We start from the raw sequence: 21,950 nt of genomic DNA, 5'->3' as shown, positions 1-21,950 counted from the left end.
CACATGTTTGGAAGGTAGTATTACCATATAGAATGTATTGTTTCCAATCTAAACTTCCTGTATCTTTCACAGGCGGCACCACTGTCCACACCTCCCTACTAAAATTTTCGATAAAACAGAGAGACCATGTCTTCTCTCCGAATATACCGAGAACTACCCTATCTACCACTCTTACCTGCCCAGAGAGTCCTTCAAGCCCAAGTTGGAGTACCAGAAAGGGGCCATACCAATGGAAGGCTTGACCACGTCAAGGTGAGTGCAAATGGTGTGAATCTGTGATGTGCAACACAAATGGACTTGTGTACTACTATTTTAATATTTAGTAGTACATTATTGTACAGTATCAACATATATTCTCAAGACTTAGTCCTCGTTTACTCTATCTCTGAAAGAAAATCCTGCATGTATTAACCTATTTTATTTTTCCTAATCCCCTCTTCAAAGAGAAAGAATTCTTGCTTGCTTATGGGGCTGGGTTCCTGGAAATGGCGGATAAGTCATGGGAAGAGGGAGGCTGCTGATAAAAAGGGTGTTTTGGGCTTTGGCACACAGAGCCAGGTAGTTTAGATGATACTAGTGGTTAATGGAACTTCCAAAGAGTGAGTTTTTAAAAATATATGCTATTAACTGGATGGGGTGGGGGAGGTTCCTCTTTAATGTTTTTGAAATTATGAGTAAAGGATATGTGTCCCTTTAATTGCTTTTGAAAGGCCAGAAATGTAGCTTCGTGGTGGAGTAGAGGCCTGGCTTGCATGAGACTCTGCTGAGTTTGATTCCCAGCACTACCAAAGCAAAGAATGTTCTCTGTTGAGATTATTGTGGGTTAGAGGCATGGACTGTTTCTATCAAAGGTTTTGGCTCTTCCTTTGGACCTAAGAGATAGCCATGAGTTATGGAGCAAAAAAAAAAAAAAACCCACTAAAAGAGAAATGAAGTCACAATATGTTTTTCTAGCCTTGATAGGAACTGCTAAATAGGAAAACTTAGCAGTTGAGGAGAGGCATAATCCAGATTGACCTTTCTTGAAAAGAAGTAAGATCTGTCTGAAGTATAATTTGAGGTAGAACCCTTTATGCTTTGTTATATTAAAATGGTTTTATCCTTAATGTTACTAACTTCGGATTCACTACTTAAAAAAAATTGGCAACCTGTTTCAACCTATCACTTATTAATAGGTACTTTAAAATTTGGGCTTCATTTTACCAAGAAAATGCTGTCCTTAGTTTCTGAGAGTGTAAAGATGCCACAGCCAAGGAGAAGCACCACTTTTCCTTTGTTTAAAACCATTGTCAACGGCAACAGCAGCAGGTGCTAAGCATATGGAGATGAGATATGTCATTGGCAGGAAAGGAAGAGTCCCATCAGAGGGTGGCTTGTGGATACCATGTCCAGCCTCTAGATATTGGTCATCTCATATTTTCTACTCAATTTTCAGGAAATGAAGAGCGATTTGTGAAATGCAGAATTCAATCTCAGATGTTGCTGTGTCACGGGATACGTGTTGTATCCTGGAGATATAGAGAAAGTGCTTCCAGGGTTGGATGATGAGGAATGCTCTTTGTTACCCACAGCTTAGGAGTACATAAGATAAGGCTTTCCTCTGGGAGGGGCGCCCAGTTGCCTAACCCTGAGCCCTCAGATAGAGTTCTCCATGCCCTACCTCCTCTCAATGGTGCTTTGCAAAACAAAAACTTCCCCTCTGACCTGACCTAAATTATCCTTGCCTCATGTCACTTATAAAAATAAATATAATGTCCAGAAGATTCCCCCTGCCCCTGCCAAAGCCAGAGCAACCATATCATTCATGTTAAGATGCGGCCAGAGTAAAGGAATGCAGAAACTTCAAGAATTTCCAAGACAGATGTTAGTGATCAGAAATCCCTTAGAGAGAAAAAAGTGTCAGGTTCAAGATTAGCCAGGGGAAGGAAGCTGAGCTGTAGTGCTTTCCTCCTTTGCTCTATTTGCTTCCCCAGAAGGAATCAGGAGAACTGAACAAAGGCTGCGTCTTCTCTCTCCTGCACCTTGATTTCATAGTTTCTTATCTCTGTGCTTATAATGCAGGGTACCAGTTTTCATAGACTTAGAATAAAATTTATGCCCCTGTCATGAAACTTGGGAAAACTCTGTTGCACTAGTATTTTCTGGCAGAAGTGGGAGTTCACCCCACGTCTTCACAGCGCTGTGTCAGCACAGTTGTCACCCTTCTGTGCTTAGACTTTTTATTACCACAATGTACTGATAACTTCTCCACCTCAAAAGTGACCCTGCTTTTGAGATTGGACATAGGTCTGCGACCTGCTAAATGTAATAATCATGTGGCTCAGGGCTTGACTGGACTTGGTGATAAAGCCCAGACACACACATACACACACAAAAAACACCTGGTTTCTGGGAAGGTTATCATCCCAGCATGAGGCATATTTTCAGCTGCACACAATTCTTACTGATTATAAATCTCGGGGATTTACGGCAGGTGCCATGAGGCTCACGGTTTTCAACCTTTCTTAGTTTGAAATGGTTTCTTGTAGCATTTGGTAATTCTCTCATGTAGACTCTGTCTTTAGTTCATATAGACATGAGATCAGTTTATGAAGAGGTTTGCACTTCAAGCCTCATTTCCCCCTAGGCATGTTACCATATAAAACACTTAAGCCCCATTTTGAGACATTATTTTTGTTAGGTAAGCTAGACCCCTAAAGATAGGCAAAGTGGATAGCCGCAGAAGGAAAAGGTGAGTCTTTAAGTTGTGAGATTCAAAAAGGTATTTGATCTCTATTCTAAAAAAAAAGTGGGTCAAAATTGGGCATAGAGGAAGAAAGATGGAATTAGATTCTGACTTGTTGGGTTTGACTGAAGAGAGAGGCAGAGAACTGACAGGTTCTTTCATTTATTGACAAGACTTTTGGGCAAACTGAGGAGAAAGCTATGAGAGAAAAACTTTTAGCCCTCTTTAAAAGTCAGGAAAGAAGAAAATTATTAGTGGATTTGAATGTTTCCCACCTTTTAAATTTTATAATACTTTTTTTCAGTTAGTTTTTTTTAGTTGTTTTTTTTTCATTCCTGAGATTTTGTTCATTTCTTTTATCCAGTCTTTTCTTTCTCTTCTGTGAATTAGATTGTTTCTATCCATTTGGATTCATGTTTACCAGTTCTTTCTCCTTCACCCTCCACTCTGAATAATCAGCCCATCTGGGTAATGTTTTATTGAGATGTATTTCCCAGTTTTAGAATTTGCATTGGTCTTTTTAACATAGCTTCAATTTCTCTTCTGTGATTTCATTTTTATTAAAGAATCATAATAACCTTATATTGCTCTTTATACTTGAGCATACTTAAAGTAACTATTATAAAAACTTTGTCTTCTGTTTCTAACATCTGTGAGTCAGCTTGAAGAGGTTGGTCTTAATGATTTTGTGTGTGTGTGTGTGTGTGAATGAGTCATATTTTCTTATATTTATATCCAGTAACTTTGAATTGTAATTTTTAAATGGTGTGTTGTAAACTCTAAATTTTATTTTTACATTTCTTTAAAGCAGTGTTTTTCAAAATGGTCGATAATAATCTCTGGGGTGATTCTGGACTCCTGGGGACGGTAGTGCCTCAGGAGCAATTTGGGGGGGGGTGCTTTCTAATTGCTCACTTAGAGAAGTTTGACTTCTAGGGGAGGACGCCCCAAAATTTTTTTGCGTGGGGAGAATTCACCAAATAAGCTTGGGAACTAAAGTATTATTTTGTTAATTTTTTGGTAGTAGTTAGAAGATAATTTGATTGTACACAAAATGCTAACTGTGTCTGGTTTGAAACTTGAGATTACATTTCGTTCATTATCTTTAGAGTAGTTGTTTGAAAGAATCGAAGCACGCGAGGTTCTCTCCTCCTAGGATTCCTTCCTCACTTTCTAGTACCCTGTGGCTGCCACAAACTTGGGCCTTTGGCTCTTCAGTTAAAAAGATGGAAGATTTGACTTGCTCCTTCAAGCCTGCATTCTTCTTTGAACAGGTGTTTTTCCTGGCTTGTCTTTTTCTGCCTTTTCTGTTCCGAAGAATCCTGTGTTTTCTTTTGAACATGTATGTCATCTGTCTCTATCTCTTTCTCTGTCTCTCTCTATCTCTGTCTCTGTCTCTGTATCTGTCTCTGTCTCATTGCCTTTCTAAATAAATAAAAAGTATCTTGCTTCACTTGAAAAAAAGATAGAGATAATTCCATTTGCATATTAGCTGCCCTGTCTGGCACAGACCGTTGCTTGCCTTCAGATGGGAAACTAAAAAGTAATAGAAATTTAACACAGAGTCACTCAGCATGGTTATTTTCTTCTACCTCTTGGCTATGCATGCTCTAGAACTTGGTTATTTTGGTTGTTCTTTAGAGCTCCAAAGTAGATGTTTCTGTATTTCATCTCGAACTTATGAAATACTGTTACAGATGTTAACCTTGGCCTTGGTGGGGTTCAGGAGTTGGAGACAGAGGAGGAGACAGGTACTATGTATCTTGAGTCCTGAAGGCAAGGTGTTTGGAACCCCACATGTCACTGTGTGAAGAGTGCTCAGTATATTCTTATCAGGACCAGAGGCACAAATTAGAATTTGTGAACCTGTCTTCAGATCTTTCTCAGTGTGCTGGGAGGGAGACATCAACCTGCATGTGAGTGAGGAAATGATGGTTTCTTTGGAAGAGTGCCTTTTAGCCCTTGGAAATTCTAGAGTTATATGTGGGCGTTATGAAATATAGTTTGATAAAGGCTAACATCCTGTGAAGGAGATTGAGAAAGGATACTTAATAAGGAACATCACAGAAGTCAAAGGAGAGATATATTGGGAAACAAGGCTCTCACAGGCAGAGGATGACGATTGAGAAGCAATGGTGGCACTTTGCAGCCTTGTCTGATCAGTGAATCACAATAATCATATTTGATGGATGAAACATGAATAGCAGGCGAGGAAGGCAAGCCCATAGACACCTCTTTCTAGAAGAAATAAAGGGAGCAGAGGAAAATATTTTGACTGGCGTGGACTCCAGTGTGGATTGTCATGGTTTACTGGTTTTTCTTTAAAGACAGAAGTGACTGGTGCATGTTTAAATACTGACATAAAGCAACTGGCAAAGATAAGTCAAACCATAGAACAGGAGATGATCTGTAGACAAGGGGTGTATGTATGCATGTGTGGTTGGAGGGAGAGTGGGGAAAGCCAGTGCCAAGAGATTGAATTTGGGTAAGAGAAGGAGCTTTCTTAAATGGATTCAAATTTGTGTGATTGATTAATTGGACACACACAGATCCTGAAGTTTATAAACATTGAAAATAGGTTTAAAAAGTATCACATTCCCCTTTTATCACCATGAAAATCACCTTGTCCACTTCCAGACTTATGCCCAGTTAGCTGCTGTGTTATTTCTTTCCTTTTGTCAGACTCTTGTCAAACACCTTTCTTGAGCTTTGCCTAATGATTGGAAGCCAAGTTGTTATGATTTCCCCGGCAGGGCCACTTTAACCTTTACTTAACTCTGAGTTTAACTCTTGGCCTTCCATACTACATAAATTTTATTGCCGCTCACCAAAAAGAAAATGAACGTCCTTGACCAATTTTTTTCTTGGTTCATGGTCACAGTGGACCCAGGGACTAGGAAATGTACCACAGAAAGAGAGGGAAGTGTTCTTGAAAAAAAAAAAAACAAGAGCTACTAACTTTGAGCAATTCCTGAGAAGGATAAAATACTTTTCTTTTACATGAACTTAAAGGCTGTATGGTTATGAGAGATTGGGGACATGCAGTTATGTTGTGGTTAATGCTAAGTTTCAACAAAAGTTCTTAACATAAAAATATAATGAGGAAACACATAAATTCTGATTAAAATCACTCTTAAGCCACACTAAATATTTTGGGGTGGGATACAAATGAATCAAAATTTCAATTTAAAACTTTCCCTCTTTTAGAAAAAAAGTAATTTCATCCACCCCCCATCCCCTTGCCAAAATCACTGGTATTAGTTTGAAGAGATTGATACACTCAGGCAAAGATGTACATTTCTCAAAGGGACTTAGATTTTGTACTGGAGAAGACTTACTGAGCACTTTTGTTCCCTATACAATGGTGGGCAAGTATTTTGCTGAAACAGCTTTCTTTATTTGAGAAATCAGTTTCAGGATAGCCCATGAATTTGGTGAGCATGGTTGCAGGCACTTGTCAGCTCTTTCCTGTAGAAATAGCAGGAAATAGGAGCACTAAGCACATTTTAGTCACCCGAGCCTTGGCAGTCCTTGGAGATGGTTCTAATAGTTTCTGTGAATGGGGAATTGGGACCTTCCTAGGTATAGCCACGGAAGAGGACACCATGTGCAACATCCCTACCCACCCTCTTCCATGGGGAAACACTCCTGGCTGCTTGGAGGTTGGTAGGGACTTGTGGGGCAACTTGGGCTTTCAGCGTTTGTGGGTTTTATTTTTTTGGTCATTCTTGGTATAGCGTGATACTTTTGGGAAATGAAGAGGGCTGGACTCTTGGGTAGCCATCAATGAATATGAGTGTATGTGAGGATATATGGTCACAAGTTATCCCCAAACCCCATTCTGCTCTTTTGGGTGTGAGGGCAGTGACCCTCCTCGAGAGAGCACTCCTCTGAGAGAGCAAACTTTCTTTCTTTTCCTTCCTTCCTTCCTTCCTTCCTTCCTTCCTTCCTTCCTTCCTTTTTTTCTTTCTTTCTTTCTTAAATAAATGATTTATTTATTTGCTTTGATTTTTGGGTCATACCTGGCGATGCTCAGGGGCTACTCCTGCCTCTGTGCTCAGGAATCACTCCTGGCTGTGCTCAGGGGACCATATGGGATTCCAGGGATCTAACCTGGGTTGGCTGTTTTCAAGGCAGACGCCCTCCCCACTGTCCTATTGCTCTGGCCCAAGAGCTAACATTCTGACAGGAGTCAATTTTCAGTTAACCAGGGGTTTCAAACTGGATTTTTGGGACATTTCCATTTCTCTTTGAAGCCCTCCTCCTAGTTCTTTGCAGCAGTTGGTGCAGTATTTGACAAGCACCTGTGAGTGGCCTTTGCATTCCAAGGACAGTTGAAAAGTGGAGCTGATCCTTGTGTCCTGGGTAGCTTCTTCTCTCTTGATGTATACAATCAGCTTCCAAACATCTCAAAGCACTCAGCTTCCTCTTACTCTCGCCAGCATGGGACCCCTGGGAAGGGAGCCCAGGTTGAAGGTCCCATAGTTGTTGCTGAGAGATGTTTTTAAATCTATCCATCGGGTGTTCGTGGGAGTTCAACTGAACCATCTCCCATTTCCCCCTTCGAGCCCTAGAGTGAAGAATTCTCCTGTTTCCTAACTCCCTCCGCCCACCAAACCAGGCATTTTTAGCGACAGTTTTGGTTTATTGACAACCATGTATATAACTCATGCAAGACAGGGTACAGTGGAGCGTGTTACCTTTGCTAGTCAAGCATGGCTCAGTCACGCTGCTCCAGATTTCGGCCGGGAAGTAGGTTTTATTGGTGTTTGGACCTGATGTTTTCCTGTCCGGAAACCTTCCCCTTCCCTTGGCGAGGCTGTTTTGGCAAGCACTATCCGGGAAAAAAATCCTTTTTCCCTTGTCCACTTGGATAAATGGGCTCTCGGCAAAAACAGACTGTTGTGTAAAGCAGAGGGAGGCCCTTGTCGGGGGAAATGTTTGCTTATGAGGTTCTGCACTGAGAATGGGAATCTGAGACTGCCCTAATGGGCAGAACAAGGCAGGGTTAAGCCCTGTTGTTGCTAGGGTTACTCCTGGGGCCGGGCAGTTAGCATCTTTGGCCTTTTTCTAGCTGTGGGGTGCCTTGGGAAGAGAGTGTTTCCTGTTTAGTGAAGACCCTCAGGCCTTTTCTCTCCTGAAAATGTGACTGCTGATGCCAGAGAGTGGAGAGGTGACTCAGTGTCTCCTTTTATTGCCATTTTCTATAAGGACCATTAGCGTAAACAGATAACATTAGCAGCAGATACCACTGTGAACTGCGAGAAGGAAATAGAGGTGTGTGAAAAATCAAAGAAGTCAACTCCACAGTGAATGGAACCTGGGGAGGTACAGTGGGGAGAGAGAGAGAGATAGCAGGCACAGAAAAGATTTCTTCCTAGAGGTCGTGCATGGCTGGAGAGGAATGTGGGTGATTGGAAGAGGTGGGATATGAGACTGGGGTGTAAGGCATGGCAAGTCCAGGAAAAACAGCTAGTTAGAAAGTTGGGCTTTATCTGGAGGAGGCTGTGTATGCTGGGGAGGGAAATCATCTGATTTTCACTTTCAAAAGTTTGTTTTGGCCACATTCTAGGGATTGAAACATAGAACCAGAAATGAAGTAGGAAGGCCAGGTGCTTGAGTTGCCGCTTGGGAAATGGTTGGGGTCAGAACCAAGTGGAAAGGAAAAGCAGGTGAAGTGGAGGGGGCTGTGATGATTATCTGGAGCTATGAGTGGTGGCTCCAGCATAGCATCCAGGATAGGAAAGGGAATTGGGTACATTTCCTAAAGGTGGGAAACAGGAAGAAGTCAATTGTAGGGAAAGAGAGTAGGTGACTTTTTTTTTTTCTTTTTGGGTTACACCTGGCAAGTGGTTACTCCTGGCTCATGCACTTGGGAATTATTCCTGGTGGTGCTCAGGGTACCATAATGGATGCTGGGAATAGAACCTGGATTGGCCGCATGCGAGGCAAATTCCCTACCTGCTGTGCTATCACTCCAGCCCCGAGAGTAGGTGACTTTTAAGCAAACATCCGTAGAAAGCCATTGAATGGAAAATGTGAACCTTATTCTGAGCCAAGGGCCCCGATTGCATGTACGTATTTTCCTTACAGGAGAGATTTTGGGCCTCACAAAGTGTTACCAGTGAAGTACCACCAGCCCAACCCGTTCATCCCAAGTGAAGAGAATATGGATCTGCTCACAACATATAGAAAAGATTACAACCCCTACCCTGTCAGTCGAGTGGACCCCATCAAACCTCAAGACAATAAATATCCGTGTGTTGACAAGATGGAGAGTCTGCCTACTTATAAAGGTGGGAGAGTCCACGATGGGCAAGTTGGGGAAAGGTTAAGTTGAGCCTGTATGCAGGCAAGGAAGTGTGTGTTATATGCTCAACCCCATAGTTCTGTAGTTAGGCAAGTTTTAATGTATTGCGGCAAAATCTGTTCTACTATCTGTTTTGTATAGCTGGAGAACTAAGGCTGGTTTTAAAAAAATTGTTCAGAAAAGAAAAAAAAGATCAAGAGCCAGGGAAGTAGCTCAGTGAAGGAGTGACTGCCTGCCATGTGTGAAGTCCCACACCTAGTCACGCATACACAAAAAGCAAAATTTACACCCAACTCTCCCTCCTCACAATTCTTGGTAACCCTAAACAAAAAAGCAAAAGCTGACAATACCCTACGAGCTGTGCCCCCACCCCCACCTCAACCTGCCCCCAATTCTCCAAACCAAAACAACAGCAAAGGGAGCTTATTATTATTACAGTGTGAAGTTCAGTGCTCACAGGAATGTTTTAATGGAACCCAGTCACATGCAATTCCAGCTATAACTTCTGTGCCTCAGAAACAAGTTGAGAACTTATGACATGAACTATATCCTGTACGATCCAAGATTTTTAATAGTTGGCCTTTTATGAAAAATATTTGCCAGTGCCAGCTCAGCATCCTGTTTGAATTATACATTGGGGAAGTGTCTTTCAAGTTTAAGCTAAGTTAGTTTTCAGTATGAATTCAGTGATTGACTCATTCATCCATATAAGAAGTCACAAGTTTGGGGAGACAGCTCAGGTGAACCTGAGTTTGAGTTCTAACACTGAATTTGACCTCCAATCTCCTGGGCACTGGTGGGTGTAGTCCTCGGGGCCCCAAGAACTGCTGGATATGGTTTAGCAACTGGTGGCCTCGGTAGGGCGTGAAGGGCGGACCGAAACGCCCCCCTTCCCATGAGGTTTTAGTCGCCCCCACTCCCCCGGCTCATACCTGCTGTCCACAAGGCTCCCATGCGGCCGCCATCTTTCTTTCCAGAGAGGAGAAGGCGACTGGGGCAACACCCTTTCCCCTCCGGACAGACATGATGGCCTGGATTAACGCATAGTCCTTTCACTTTTCTGCTCCAAGCTGCCGGGTTCTGCATTAAGTCCTTGTGCTTCTGGGGCCGTGGCCGTGCTGGAGAGCCGCTCGCGGGGGGCAACTGGTGACCTCGGTAGGGCGTGAAGGACGGACTGGAACGCCCCCCTTCCCATGAGGTTTTAGTCGCCCCCACACCCCCGGCTCATACCTGCTGTCCACAAGGCTCCCATGTGGCCGCCATCTTTCTTTCCAGAGGGAGGAGGGCGGAAGGGACCAACACCCTTTCCTCTCCGGGCAGACATGATGGCCTGGATTAACGCATAGTCCTTTCACTTTTCTGCTCCAAGCTGCTGGGTTCTGCATTAAGTCCTTGTGCTTCTGGGGCTGTGGCCGTGCTGGAGAGCCGCTCATGGGGGGCAACTGGTGACCTCGGTAGGGCGTGAAGGATGGACTGGAACGCCCCCCTTCCCATGAGGTTTTAGTCGCCCCCACACCCCCGGCTCATACCTGCTGTCCACAAGGCCCCCATGTGGTCGCCATCCTTCTTTCCAGAGAAGAGAGGGCGAATGGGGCAACACCCTTTCCCCTCCGGACAGATATGATGGCCTGGATTAACACATAGCCCGTTCACTTTTCTGATCCAAGCTGCTGGGTTATGCATTAAGTCCTTGTGTTTTTGGGGCTGTGGCCATGCTCCAAACTTAACTATGATTTTCAGAGAGAAACGTTGGGTGGTTTACTTCCCATGGATCACTTTGTATATAGAGAGATGTCGCGCGGCCACATAAACGGCCGCGCAGTTTTGAGCAAAAGTCCTAGTTCCCGCATACTCGAGCTGTGCTTGTAGAGGCTTCTGGTCACCGGGGTTCCATCTGGGGGAGGCGGGATGCGGTACCTACCCCATCTGGGACTTCCCGATGATCTCGGCTCTTTTTGGAACCTGTTTTTTTTTTTTCCTTCGGGATCTGTGGATCCCGCCCTCCATGTAGTCCTTCTCTTCGGCTGAATCGAGAGTTGGTTTTATTAAATTAAGCCAGACACATAGGTGAGGTAAGATACAGAGGCTTGAGGGGATGTGTGAAGCCCTGCATCTAGCAACACACAAAGAAAGCAAAATTCACACCCAACTCTCCCCTCCTCACAGTTCCTCTGAAAGCCCTTCCAAGTGTTTTATTTATTTATTTTTTTTGGGTCGCACCCAGCAATGCTCAGGGGTTACTCTTGGCTTTGCACTCAGGAATCACTCCTGGCAGTGCTCGGGGGACCATATGTGGTGCTGGGAATTGAACCCAGGTCAGCCATGTGCAAGGCAAACGCCCTACCCTCTGTGCTCTTGCTCCAGTCCCCCTTCCTTCCAAGTTTTTTTTAATTGATTATCCTGGAAGATCTTATGGGCAGATAAACTTCTCTGCTTCTGCCAGGATCTAGGACTTGGGGCCAGTCTGCCACAGGCCAGGAGCAACCCAGATTCCATCCTTGAGTCTTATGTCCTGTCTTTCACTCTTCAGTAGGTACTTCTCACCAAGCCACACTTTGAATGACATCATTGTTCCTGTAAAGTTGCCACCATGCACCTTCAGGACACCTGGTCCTGCTGGCTTTCTCTTACCTACACCCACCATGATAGTCCTTGCCCTTCCTGAATTTCCAACCTTGCTTCTCACCACAAGTCCCATCTATGTCTGTCCACAGCGCAGCCTAGTACTTGTGCATCATTGCAGCCCATTGTACTCCCTCCCTCCCTCCTTCTCTTGTCCTTTTTTAGTTTATCCTGGCAGTGCCCTAATCCTGCCTCCACCAGGTCCGTCTCCAAGCATATCTCCAACCTTGTCATCTTATTCATTTTCAACACCTAGGAATCAGGGAGGTTTAAAAATTTTCATGATCATGATCACGATCATCCTGTTGTTCGTCAATTGCCTTGAGCGGGCACCAGTAACGTCTCCTTCGTCCTAGCCCTGAGATTTTAAAAACTGCCATATTCAAGGCTCTTTCAGGGTTAGGAGAACAAGACCCATCATTGTTACTGGTATTTGGCATATTGGGTATGCCACGGGGAGTTTGTCAGACTCTGCCATGTGGGTAGGTTACATTCGGTAGCCTGCCAGGTTGTCCAAAGTAAGAATGAGCTTCTGGGAGCTGGGTTTTAAAAATTTTAAAACAAACAAACTGCCCTCCCATTGTTCATCGATTTACTCAAGTGGGCCCAGTAACATCTTCATTTTTTTTGAGACTTGTTGTTACTGTGTTTGGCATATTGAATATATCCCAGGCGAGATACTCTCAGTAGCTTGCTGGGCTTTCCAAGAGGGGCGAAGGAATCATACCCGGGTTTGGCTGTACGCAAGGCAAATGCCCTACTGCTGTGCTATCGCTACAGCCCCCCAAAGTTTTAAAAATGTAATGTAATAGGACTCTTTTCCTGCTTAAAGACCTTGAAATAATCATTAGAGCTCTTGGAAAAAAATTTCAAACCTTTATGGGCACCACTGATGCTTTGTAGCTTTTGCTATTGCTTCCTGAATCCTTCTGTCACAGCTTAACTAGTTTATTTATCCCATTCTTTTCCAGATGCAGAGCATTTTGTAGTGCTATTCCCTTTCTAAACCTCCTCTTTCCCCCATTTGGTACCAGTACTCATTTTGCCCCCAAGTGGGGGAAACCATCACACTCCCATAGACCCTCTATTTTACTTTGTTTGTTATTTGTTTCATTGGCTAAAATTTCAGTCCAAAGACCACTCCCCCCCGCTTTAACAATTTCTCAGGACAGAGATAGCACAGTGGGTAGGGTGTTTGCCATGCATGCGGCTGACCTGGGTTTGATTCCTCCGTTCCTCTCAGAGAGCCTGGCAAGCTACCGAGAGTATCCCACCTGCACAGCAGAGCCTGGGAAGCTCCTCATGACATATTCGATATGCCAAAAACAGTAACAAGTCTCACAGTGGAGACTTTACTGGTGCCCACTCGAGCAAATCGATGAACAATGGGAGGACAGTGCTACAGTGCTACTCTAGACGGGGCAGGTATGGAAGTGAAATAGATACTTTTCAAAGGGATTGGACTCATGGTTGCTGCTTATTTCTCTCCCTTTTTAATTTAGTATTTATAGGAAGGCAACAAATAGGGGTACTGAAGACAGTGGGCTTGCAAGATGGGAAATAAAGCCTGGGGTAAACCCTTACCTTTGAAGTCAAGGAGGGAGTAGAGATTCTTCCGAATCATATCTAGCTACAAACTCCCCTTCCTTCCTTCCTTCCTTCCTTCCTTCCTTCCTTCCTTCCTTCCTTCCTTCCTTCCTTCCTTCCTTCCTTCCATACTCTCTCCTTGGATTTATGAATCTAGATATACTGAGAGGCTCTTCAGAATACTTGTCTGCTCAGCTCAGCCCTCAACATAGACCCCTCTCTGCCTAATTTATAGGGAGAGATCTGGCAGTGAGAAATCCTTGTTCACGTTACGGGTTGGCAGGGATGGAGTAGTTCAGTGTTATTTAAAGAAAAATCCTCCCTATTCTCCCAGGCATGATACTAATCCCTTAAAATTAACACCGAAAGCTTTAATCTCTCTTACCTCAAGCTTTTCCATATGCCTCATTTCTCCCAAACCTTTACATCTCAAATTGCTCTCTGCAAACCAGAGAATAGTATTCTATTGCTGACACAGAATTGTGATGGATTTTTCCTACTCATGATGTTAAAATAGATAAAAGTCTATTTTCTTCATTTTTCTCAAACTTCTGCCATCTACAAAAAAAGTTAATGAACAAATCACCAGCTTCAGAGGATCACACAAAATCAGGCAAGCTTAAATGGGGGTAAGGAATGGCGTATATCTAAATTTAGACTTAAATTTTAATTTCCTATTTTTTCCTAAAATTCAGACTAAACACAAATCAGTATATAGTCAAAGGAAACATTTTGGAGTTGGATTTAAACTATTGGTGTCAGTTTGCAACTTATGCGTCTTTATAGTTTTAAAAGGAAATAATTTGCCATATTTTATTAAATGGGATTTTTCTATCATTCCTCCCCTGTGATACAATGGCTTCTAATACTGGACCTTGAATGCCCACGCATTTAGAACAAGAATGACTAGCACCTATATTTCATTATTAAACACACTTTTATGTTTGGTTTGTTTATGATGGAATAAGTTGCTACCTGTCTGAATGCAAGGTTCCGTCCCAATGGAAAACCAGCAGGACCGTACTACTGTTCAAGAAGGGAGACATCCATAACATTGGCAACTATCACCCGATCTGCCTGTTGTCTGTCTTCTACAAGCTGTTCACCCGAGTCATCCTAAATAGGATTGGCAGAACATTAGATGAAGGACAACCATGCGAGCAAGCCGGGTTCCGCAAAGGATTCAGCACCATCGACCATATCCACACGATAACCAAGCTCATTGAGGTTTCTCGGGAGTTCAAGATGCCGCTCTGTTTAACGTTCATTGATTTAAAGAAGGCCTTTGATTCTCTTGAGACGGAAGCGGTCATTGAAGCCCTAGCCAATCAGGGCATTCAAGCCCAATACATCAAGATCCTCCGTGAGCTGTATTGCGGATTCACTACCAGGATCTCACCATTCTACAAAGAAGTGATCGTTGATGTCAAGAGAGGGGTTCGGCAGGGTGTTACCATTTCACCGAAACTCTTCAGTGCCACCCTCGAGAACATCATGTGACGACTGGAATGGGAAGGAATGGGAGTGAAGATAGATGGTCGGCAACTACACCACCTCCGCTTTGCTGATGACATTGTTTTAATAACACCAAACATCAGCCAAGCGGCAGAAATGCTGGCCGACTTTGACCATGAGTGTGGAAAGGTAGGACTACAGCTGAATCTTACGAAGACAATGTTCATGAGAAACAGCCTCGTTCCTGATGCCCCATTCGCTCTCAATGGAACGACCATCTCCGAATGCAACAGCTATGTGTACCTAGGTTGAGAAGTCAACATGACAAATGACCTGGCACCCGAGCTGCGCAGGAGGAAGAGAGCGGCTTGGAACGCCTTCAAGAACGTTGAAGAAATAGCTAAGAGGATGAAGAACCTCCGGCTCCGGGCACATCTCTTTGATTCCACTGTTCTTCCTGCATTAACATATGCCTCAGAGACCTGGACCCTACGCAAACAAGATGAGAACGCTATTCAGGTCTCCCAAAGAAGAATAGAAAGAGCTATGCTTGGAACATCACATTTCGCTCAAATGAGAGAAAGAATCCGGAGTTCCAACATCTGTCGACGATCAAGAATCAGGGATGCTGTCTCATTTGCCAAGGTGTCAAAAATCAGATGGGCTGGTCACATAATGAGATTTAAAGACAACAGCTGGACTAGAGCTGTTACAGACTGGATTCCATGGGATGTCAAAAGACTGCGTGGCCGCCCACCTACCAGATGGTCAGACTTCTTCATCAAGATCATGAACGATCGGTTTGAGGCTCTTCATGTTCCCGGAGCGAACAGATGCCATTGGGCTACACTAGCACGTGACAGGGACAAATGAAGACGTTACTGGCGCCCGCTTGAGCTAATCGATGACTTACGGGAAGTTAAGTGATTAAGTGATTAAGTGAGTAAATGGGTTCTAGGCTCCAGATTACACTAGTTGACATCAGTTTTAAGCAGTTAATTAAATCTTTGTGGGTCCATGCAACAACGATAGTGAAACTTGGGGAATTACTAACACACTGACTGCCTATGGCTCAGTCCTACACAGCCTCATGGAAGTATGAGGGGCTACAGGACTACATTTTAATCTTATCTCTTAGTGTATCTTTCCTTCAAAGACTCATCCTTCCTCCTTCCCTCCCTCCTTCCCTTTCTTTCTTTCCCCCTTCTCTCTCTCCCTCCTTCCTTCCTTCCCTCCTTCCCTCCTTCCCTCCCTCCCCCCTCCCGCCCTCCTTTCCCTCCCTTCCTTCCTTCCTTCCTTCCTTCCTTCCTTCCTTCCTTCCTTCCTTCCTTCCTTCCTTCCTCTCACCTCTCTCATTCTCTCAAACACACACACACACACACACACACACACACACACACACACACACACGGGGGCGCGGGCGCGTAAGGTAAGTAAATGTTTTCCCACTCTTTACTACTGAGCTACATCCCTTACTCTAGATTTATTTTTTGTGGAACTTTTCTGCATTTGTAATTTTTTTTATATACATAGGCATGCATTGCCAAATATTGGTTCTCTTGTCTCTCCCCTACCTCCAAAAGGTGACTCAAATAATATGGCCATTAAATATGTATTATTTCAGCGGGTGCTATCTCTGTTATGTCTATATACTACGCTTATGGATCCACAGTGAAAATATGTGATCTTACCCCCCACCCCGCCCCTACTCTTATGGCTGTTACTGGGGTTCAGAAAATCACCAGTAAAATTTGCTCCAACAGCATTTGGTTGTAATTTTGACATTTTCAAAACACTGTGCAATTGGAAAGATTGAAAGTGTAATTACTTGATGCTCAACTTTAGTTTTAGTTAAGTTAAAAAAAAAAGATATTATTGAATGAATCCCTTTAAAGAGGTTCTTGCCAATTACCCACAGGACACTCTGGCCCTGGAGGGTTTTGCTTAAGGCTTTTTAGGCCTGTGAGTAGTTTGTCATGTGGCATTCTGAGGTTTTCAGGGTCCTTTAGAGGTTTTTTGAGTAATATTGGCTGGGTAAAGGAAGTTAGGAGGTTGGATAATAAAGTGGTTTCAACTGTATTGTTGGGTATCAGAAATCACATGAGGCAACTTTCAGCTTAGGAACCTGTTTTCTTAACACTTCATCCATCATCGAAGAGGACCAGAAAAGCTCTGTTGTCCGGCCCACCCCCAAGCACCTTGAGGCAATGTGCGGGGATCTGCAGGTAGGTGCCCTCCTTGCAGTGAAGTCTGAGGAGAAAACATGTGGTTTATATTCAGCAGGATGGTTCCTTCTAAAACCCTGTAATGCTTTCAAGATGCTGATAGAGCCGTTAATAGCTCTGGGAGAAAGATTAGACTTTCAATTAAAATGAAGCCAATTTAAAAAAAAATAGTTGGTAGTATTATTAGCCTAAAGTAAACTTAAGAGTGTTCCTGGGGGTGGGGATGTGTCAAGAACTTCTGGGTGGTGAAATTAGGTGCTTGACAAATCTGTTCCCTCCCCCACCACCCAAACTAGAAAAAAAAAAACAGTAAAACTCAGCAGCCATGTCAGGGCTATAAAAATCAACCTAAAGGCATACTGCAGATGGAGAAGAAAACTGTTGTTTGCCAAAGAAAATGGTCATCCTTATAAACTTGTATCTAAAGATAAAAAAGCAAATCTTGTAACACAAACATGAGAACACAAGCAATTAAAAAATTGACAAGGTGCTGGAGCCCATGCTTTGCATGTTGGATGTTCAGGTTCAATCCCTGACACCACAGGATCACCCCAAGGATGGCCAGAAGTGACCCATAGAAATGAGCCTGGAGTAGCTCCCAGGCACCACAGGGTGTAGCCCCCAAAACAATAAAATGGGAAGAGAGCTTGAGTTGACATTTTACCAAAAGCACAAAATAAATAGAACGAACCTGTAGACATAATCCATACAAATATTATTACTCATTAGCAAATGTAAATTAAACTACAATGAGATGCACTAAATATTCAGCTGAAACTTTAAAATCTGTATAATTTGAAACACATCATCTTACATATACAATTCAACAACTACCTATTAAACCCTAAATAAGAATAAGGGTATGGAGAAAGGAGAACTTTTATACATTTTTGGTCATAATGTTAAAAGCAATATTTTCTTGGAAAAAGTTTGTAGTATCTCAAAAAGTTAACTTAGATTATCCCACCAATTAGACTTACCTAGCACTTCAGCTTCTGGTGTTTACCTAAAAGAAATGAAAATATATATCCATACACAAACTTATATATCCATGCACATACATAAGTATTCATGACAGAAAATTTCATAACTGAAATGTGTAAAAGAACCCAACTATTTATCATTTGATGAATGGGAAAACAAAAGTTGTTATATCCATATAATATACTATTTAACAATAAAAGAAATAAACAGTTAATGTATATTATAACCGGAATTAGCCTCAATCACATTAAGCTCAGTTAAAAAAAGCCAAATGCTAAACACTATATATTGTGGAAATCTTTGTGGGAAAAGGCATACTTAAGAGTAGACCAGTTAGTAGTTACCTGGATAAATTATGAAGATTAAGTGCAAATGCATTTGACCCTTTTTATTGATTAAAATTTGGGGTATGTACAATTGACGTTTGGTTATGATTGAAAAATTATTTTTCTTTTTCTTTTTTTTTTTTTGCATCACACCCAGCGATGCACAGGGGTTACTTCTGGTTCATACACTCAGAAATTACTCCTGGCAGTGCTCAGGGGACCAGATGGGATGCTGGGAATCGAACCCAGGCAAAAATTATTTTTTTATTATTATTGATTTATTTTGGTTTTTGGGCTGTAACCAGTGGTGGTCAGGAATTACTCCTGACTCTGTTCTCAGGGACAACTCCAGAGAGGCTCAGATGACCACATGGGGTGTTGAGGATAAGACATGGGTTTGCCATGTGTAAGGCTGGCACTGTACTTCCTGCACTCTCACTCTGACACTTCCCACATAAATATTTAAAGATTATGAATTGTGTAAGGTGGTACATTTTATGTTGTACAAATATACCTCAGAAAACTCTTAAAAATTGTGTGTGTAGACTTAATTTGTGCTGGCAATGTACCTCAAGGCTTCTGGGTAGCAGCTTTTGCAGCTGGGTAGCTCTGGGTAGTTGTTTCAGAGGGTGCCTAAGGGCTCATTACTGGCTACTTAAGATCTGGTGATTGATGGGCACGAAGGGGACCAGGTTGGACTTGGAGTGAGCCAAGTTTTATGAAAAGAATGGTAGGTGGTTGAATGGCACGGTTTCTGATCTCATTTTCTTCACCTATATTTCATTTTCAGAGCTGACCTAAGTTACTTTGGAAGCTCCTGGGATTCAACACCCCAAAACCCCAAGAAGAGGGCCTGTTATGAGGGCAGATGCTTTTGGGTGCAGGTCACCTAATATCCTGGCTATTTGTTTCAAGAGATTCTCATGAGAGGGCCTCTAGTTATAATTGGCCAATTGTTTACATCTTTTAAACATTCTGAAATTTGTTGTCTCCTACAAATATTTCCTGATTGTGTTTCAGTATTCTTTCCTTAAACACTAGTCTACCTAGAAGTCCAGACTGCCTAACACTGATAATGGGCTTCAGAACCATATGGTTTTGGAGTTAACCACGTAATTAAGTTGCAACTCTTAACTCCCTAGTCACATGCCTCTTAGACTTTTTCTTAGCCTCTCTGAGATTTTCCATGGAAAAAGATATAAAATGTGAAATTATTCCCATTACAAAGGTTTGTTGTAAAGATGAAATAAAATTGTCATGGAAATCTCTGAGTACAATTGGTTGGGCCAGAGTCAATATCCCCTAGTTCTTAAAACAGGAAAGCAGGGTGGGTCAGAGCATAGGTTTGCATTCGCACATTTATATTTCTGGTCAAATGAGCAAGTTTCTTAATTTATCTGTGCCTCTGTTTCTGCATCTCCAAAACAGACATATTGGTGATACCCACATAATTTGGGCTGAAGAGTAAAAGATTTTGGTATAAAAAGCATTTAGAACATTGCCTTTCTTATAATAAACATCACACACGTGACTGTTACTTTACCTCGAGATTCAATACAGTGCCCTTCTTCATTGGAGCACTATATTTGATTTATGTGGGTCAGATATGTGGGTTATAGACCTAGAAGACACCTGATTGGTCTTGTCGGGAGTCCATCAATAGTGGGCTGTGAATCCCCTCATCACTCCTGTCTCATCACCCCATGTGCATCTTCCCAATCACTGTGTTCATTCCAAAATGGCATCTTCCCCTCGAACGGTTCTTGGATCAGAGTGAGCAAGTGCTTGGACTTACCTACTGGAATCAAATCCCTAGATTATCCTGTGACTACTGACCTTGTAATATTGCTATATGCAGCAGTGTGGGTATGATGAGACTTCTGTAAATTGGTCTTTTCTGCACAGTCACCCGCAAATATTTTAAAGGTGAAACATCAAGTCCTTGGTTGAAGTAGTAGCAGGAATACAGTTCGTTCTTCTTCTACCTCAAGGAACATCTCACTCGAGATTGGCATGTAGATTTGGGACCTTTTGGGATGGACCCAGGTTGAGTGACTTGATTTATGAGTAATTATAATGCATTCTTTGTTTTCAGCTGATTACATACCCTGGAACCAACCAAGACGAGAATTGCTTCGACCAGACCATCAGTATCGGCCATCTTCAACTAGATTTGATAACAGAACCTTACATCAGGATGAATACTCCATGAAGGGCCTTGTGCACACTGTGAGCTGTAAGCCTCCCCCTGTACTCAATCTCTGTAACATTCCCCTGGAGGATCTGACTAACTATAAGATGAACTATGTGGCTCACCCTATAGAGAAGCGCTTAATACGTGAGCCAGAGAAATTCAAACCCAGTGAAATCCCCTTTGAGAATCTCACCACTCACCGAGAGTCCTTCCGGGGCCTCACTGGGGAGCCCTCCAAGAGCATGAAACCTCCAATCCGGACCAGTGGACTGGACTTGCCTTTCTCTGACACCACTGAATTTCGAGATAAGTTTCAAGCTTGGCCAACAACCCAGATGTATGTCAGGGCTCCAGTCACCTATGTCCCTCCTGAAGAAAAGATGGACTTTTTGACAACAGTGCAGGCCCATTACACGTACCCAAAGGGTGCTCCAGCTCAGTCCTGCCGACCAGTTGTCTCAGTCAAGAAGAGTGACCGCTTTGAAAGTTCCACCACCACCAAGGAAGATTATAAGCAGTGGGTCAGCAAGCGCCCGGAGCCCATCCGGCCCATTCCCCATATGGTTATGCACAGCGAACCCTTGGATAGTCTGACCACCTCACGGGCCCACTATGTGCCTCACCCACCCATCAGAACCAAATGCTATAGGCCCACCTGGTCTGGCCCAAAAGCAGATATCCCTCTAGAAGGGAAGACCACATATACAACCAGTTTCACACCCAAGGAAATACACAGGTGCCTGGCTTCATACCCTGAGCCTCCTGGCTATGTCTTCGAAGAAGTGGATTCTTCGGGACACAGGCTGTACAGAGCCATTTCCATTCCTTCCTCCCGGCAGAACAGTTATCTTTTGGGGGGTGATTCAGAAAACTCTAATCAGCAGGAGCTGGTAGTGTCAACCTAAGTTTGGAGAATTGTTATTTAGAAATTGTTGAACAGTTTTTTAAAAAAAAATCGTTGAGAGTTTTACATTGGACAAGAAAAGAATTCCCCAAAATGAAACAAACAAACAAACAAAAGAATCATCTTTTCCAGGATACGCAAATAAAAATGAGAATCCCCTGATTCCAGGAAAATGACATTTAATCACTGGCGAATCACTCCCCTTAACCCTGCCTCTGCTGTTTCTCCCTCCTCAGTCTTGTAATTTGTGTTCGTTGACTCAAAGCTAGTCTCCCATGAAGTTTTCCCCAGCCCAGATGTATTTTATTAATTGAATCATTGTATGAATTGACTCTGTGATTAACCCTTGCCAAGTATGAAGTGCCACAGAATAAACTGTATTTTAGGGGAATTTAGTATTTAGGACTGTGTGTTCACCCCCCATATGATGTCCCTACAGAGAGCGGCCTGTGTTTCTTGTGATCACTGAGGAGATTTCAGACCAGAGCCCTGGTTGAACCCAGATACTGCTGGGAGAGCCTTGGGCCCAATCTGGTATCTTGTCTTGGATTCCTTTGTCCAAGGCCCCTTCACGTCCTGACCCATCAGCAAGAGCAGCGCTGTCTGCAGGGGTGTGAC

General features: G+C 43.0%; 1 protein-coding gene across 1 annotated transcript; it reads left to right on the top strand.

Annotated features, from left to right (window-relative positions):
* Window positions 1-214: 214 nt before the first annotated feature.
* Window positions 215-21,333, top strand: SAXO1 (stabilizer of axonemal microtubules 1). Its single transcript, XM_056117407.1, has 3 exons — window positions 215-252; window positions 8,819-9,021; window positions 20,330-21,333. The coding sequence occupies exons 1-3, from the start codon at window positions 230-232 to the stop codon at window positions 21,331-21,333; spliced, it is 1,230 nt and encodes a 409-aa protein (XP_055973382.1). The 5' UTR covers window positions 215-229.
* Window positions 21,334-21,950: the final 617 nt, after the last annotated feature.

The sequence above is a fragment of the Sorex fumeus genome, unplaced genomic scaffold (genome assembly GCF_029834395.1).
Source record: "Sorex fumeus unplaced genomic scaffold, SorFum_2.1 ptg000034l, whole genome shotgun sequence".
NCBI lineage: Eukaryota > Metazoa > Chordata > Mammalia > Eulipotyphla > Soricidae > Sorex > Sorex fumeus.
Note: the sequence above shows the minus strand (reverse complement) of the source record. Positions and strands in the feature narration are given on the sequence as shown.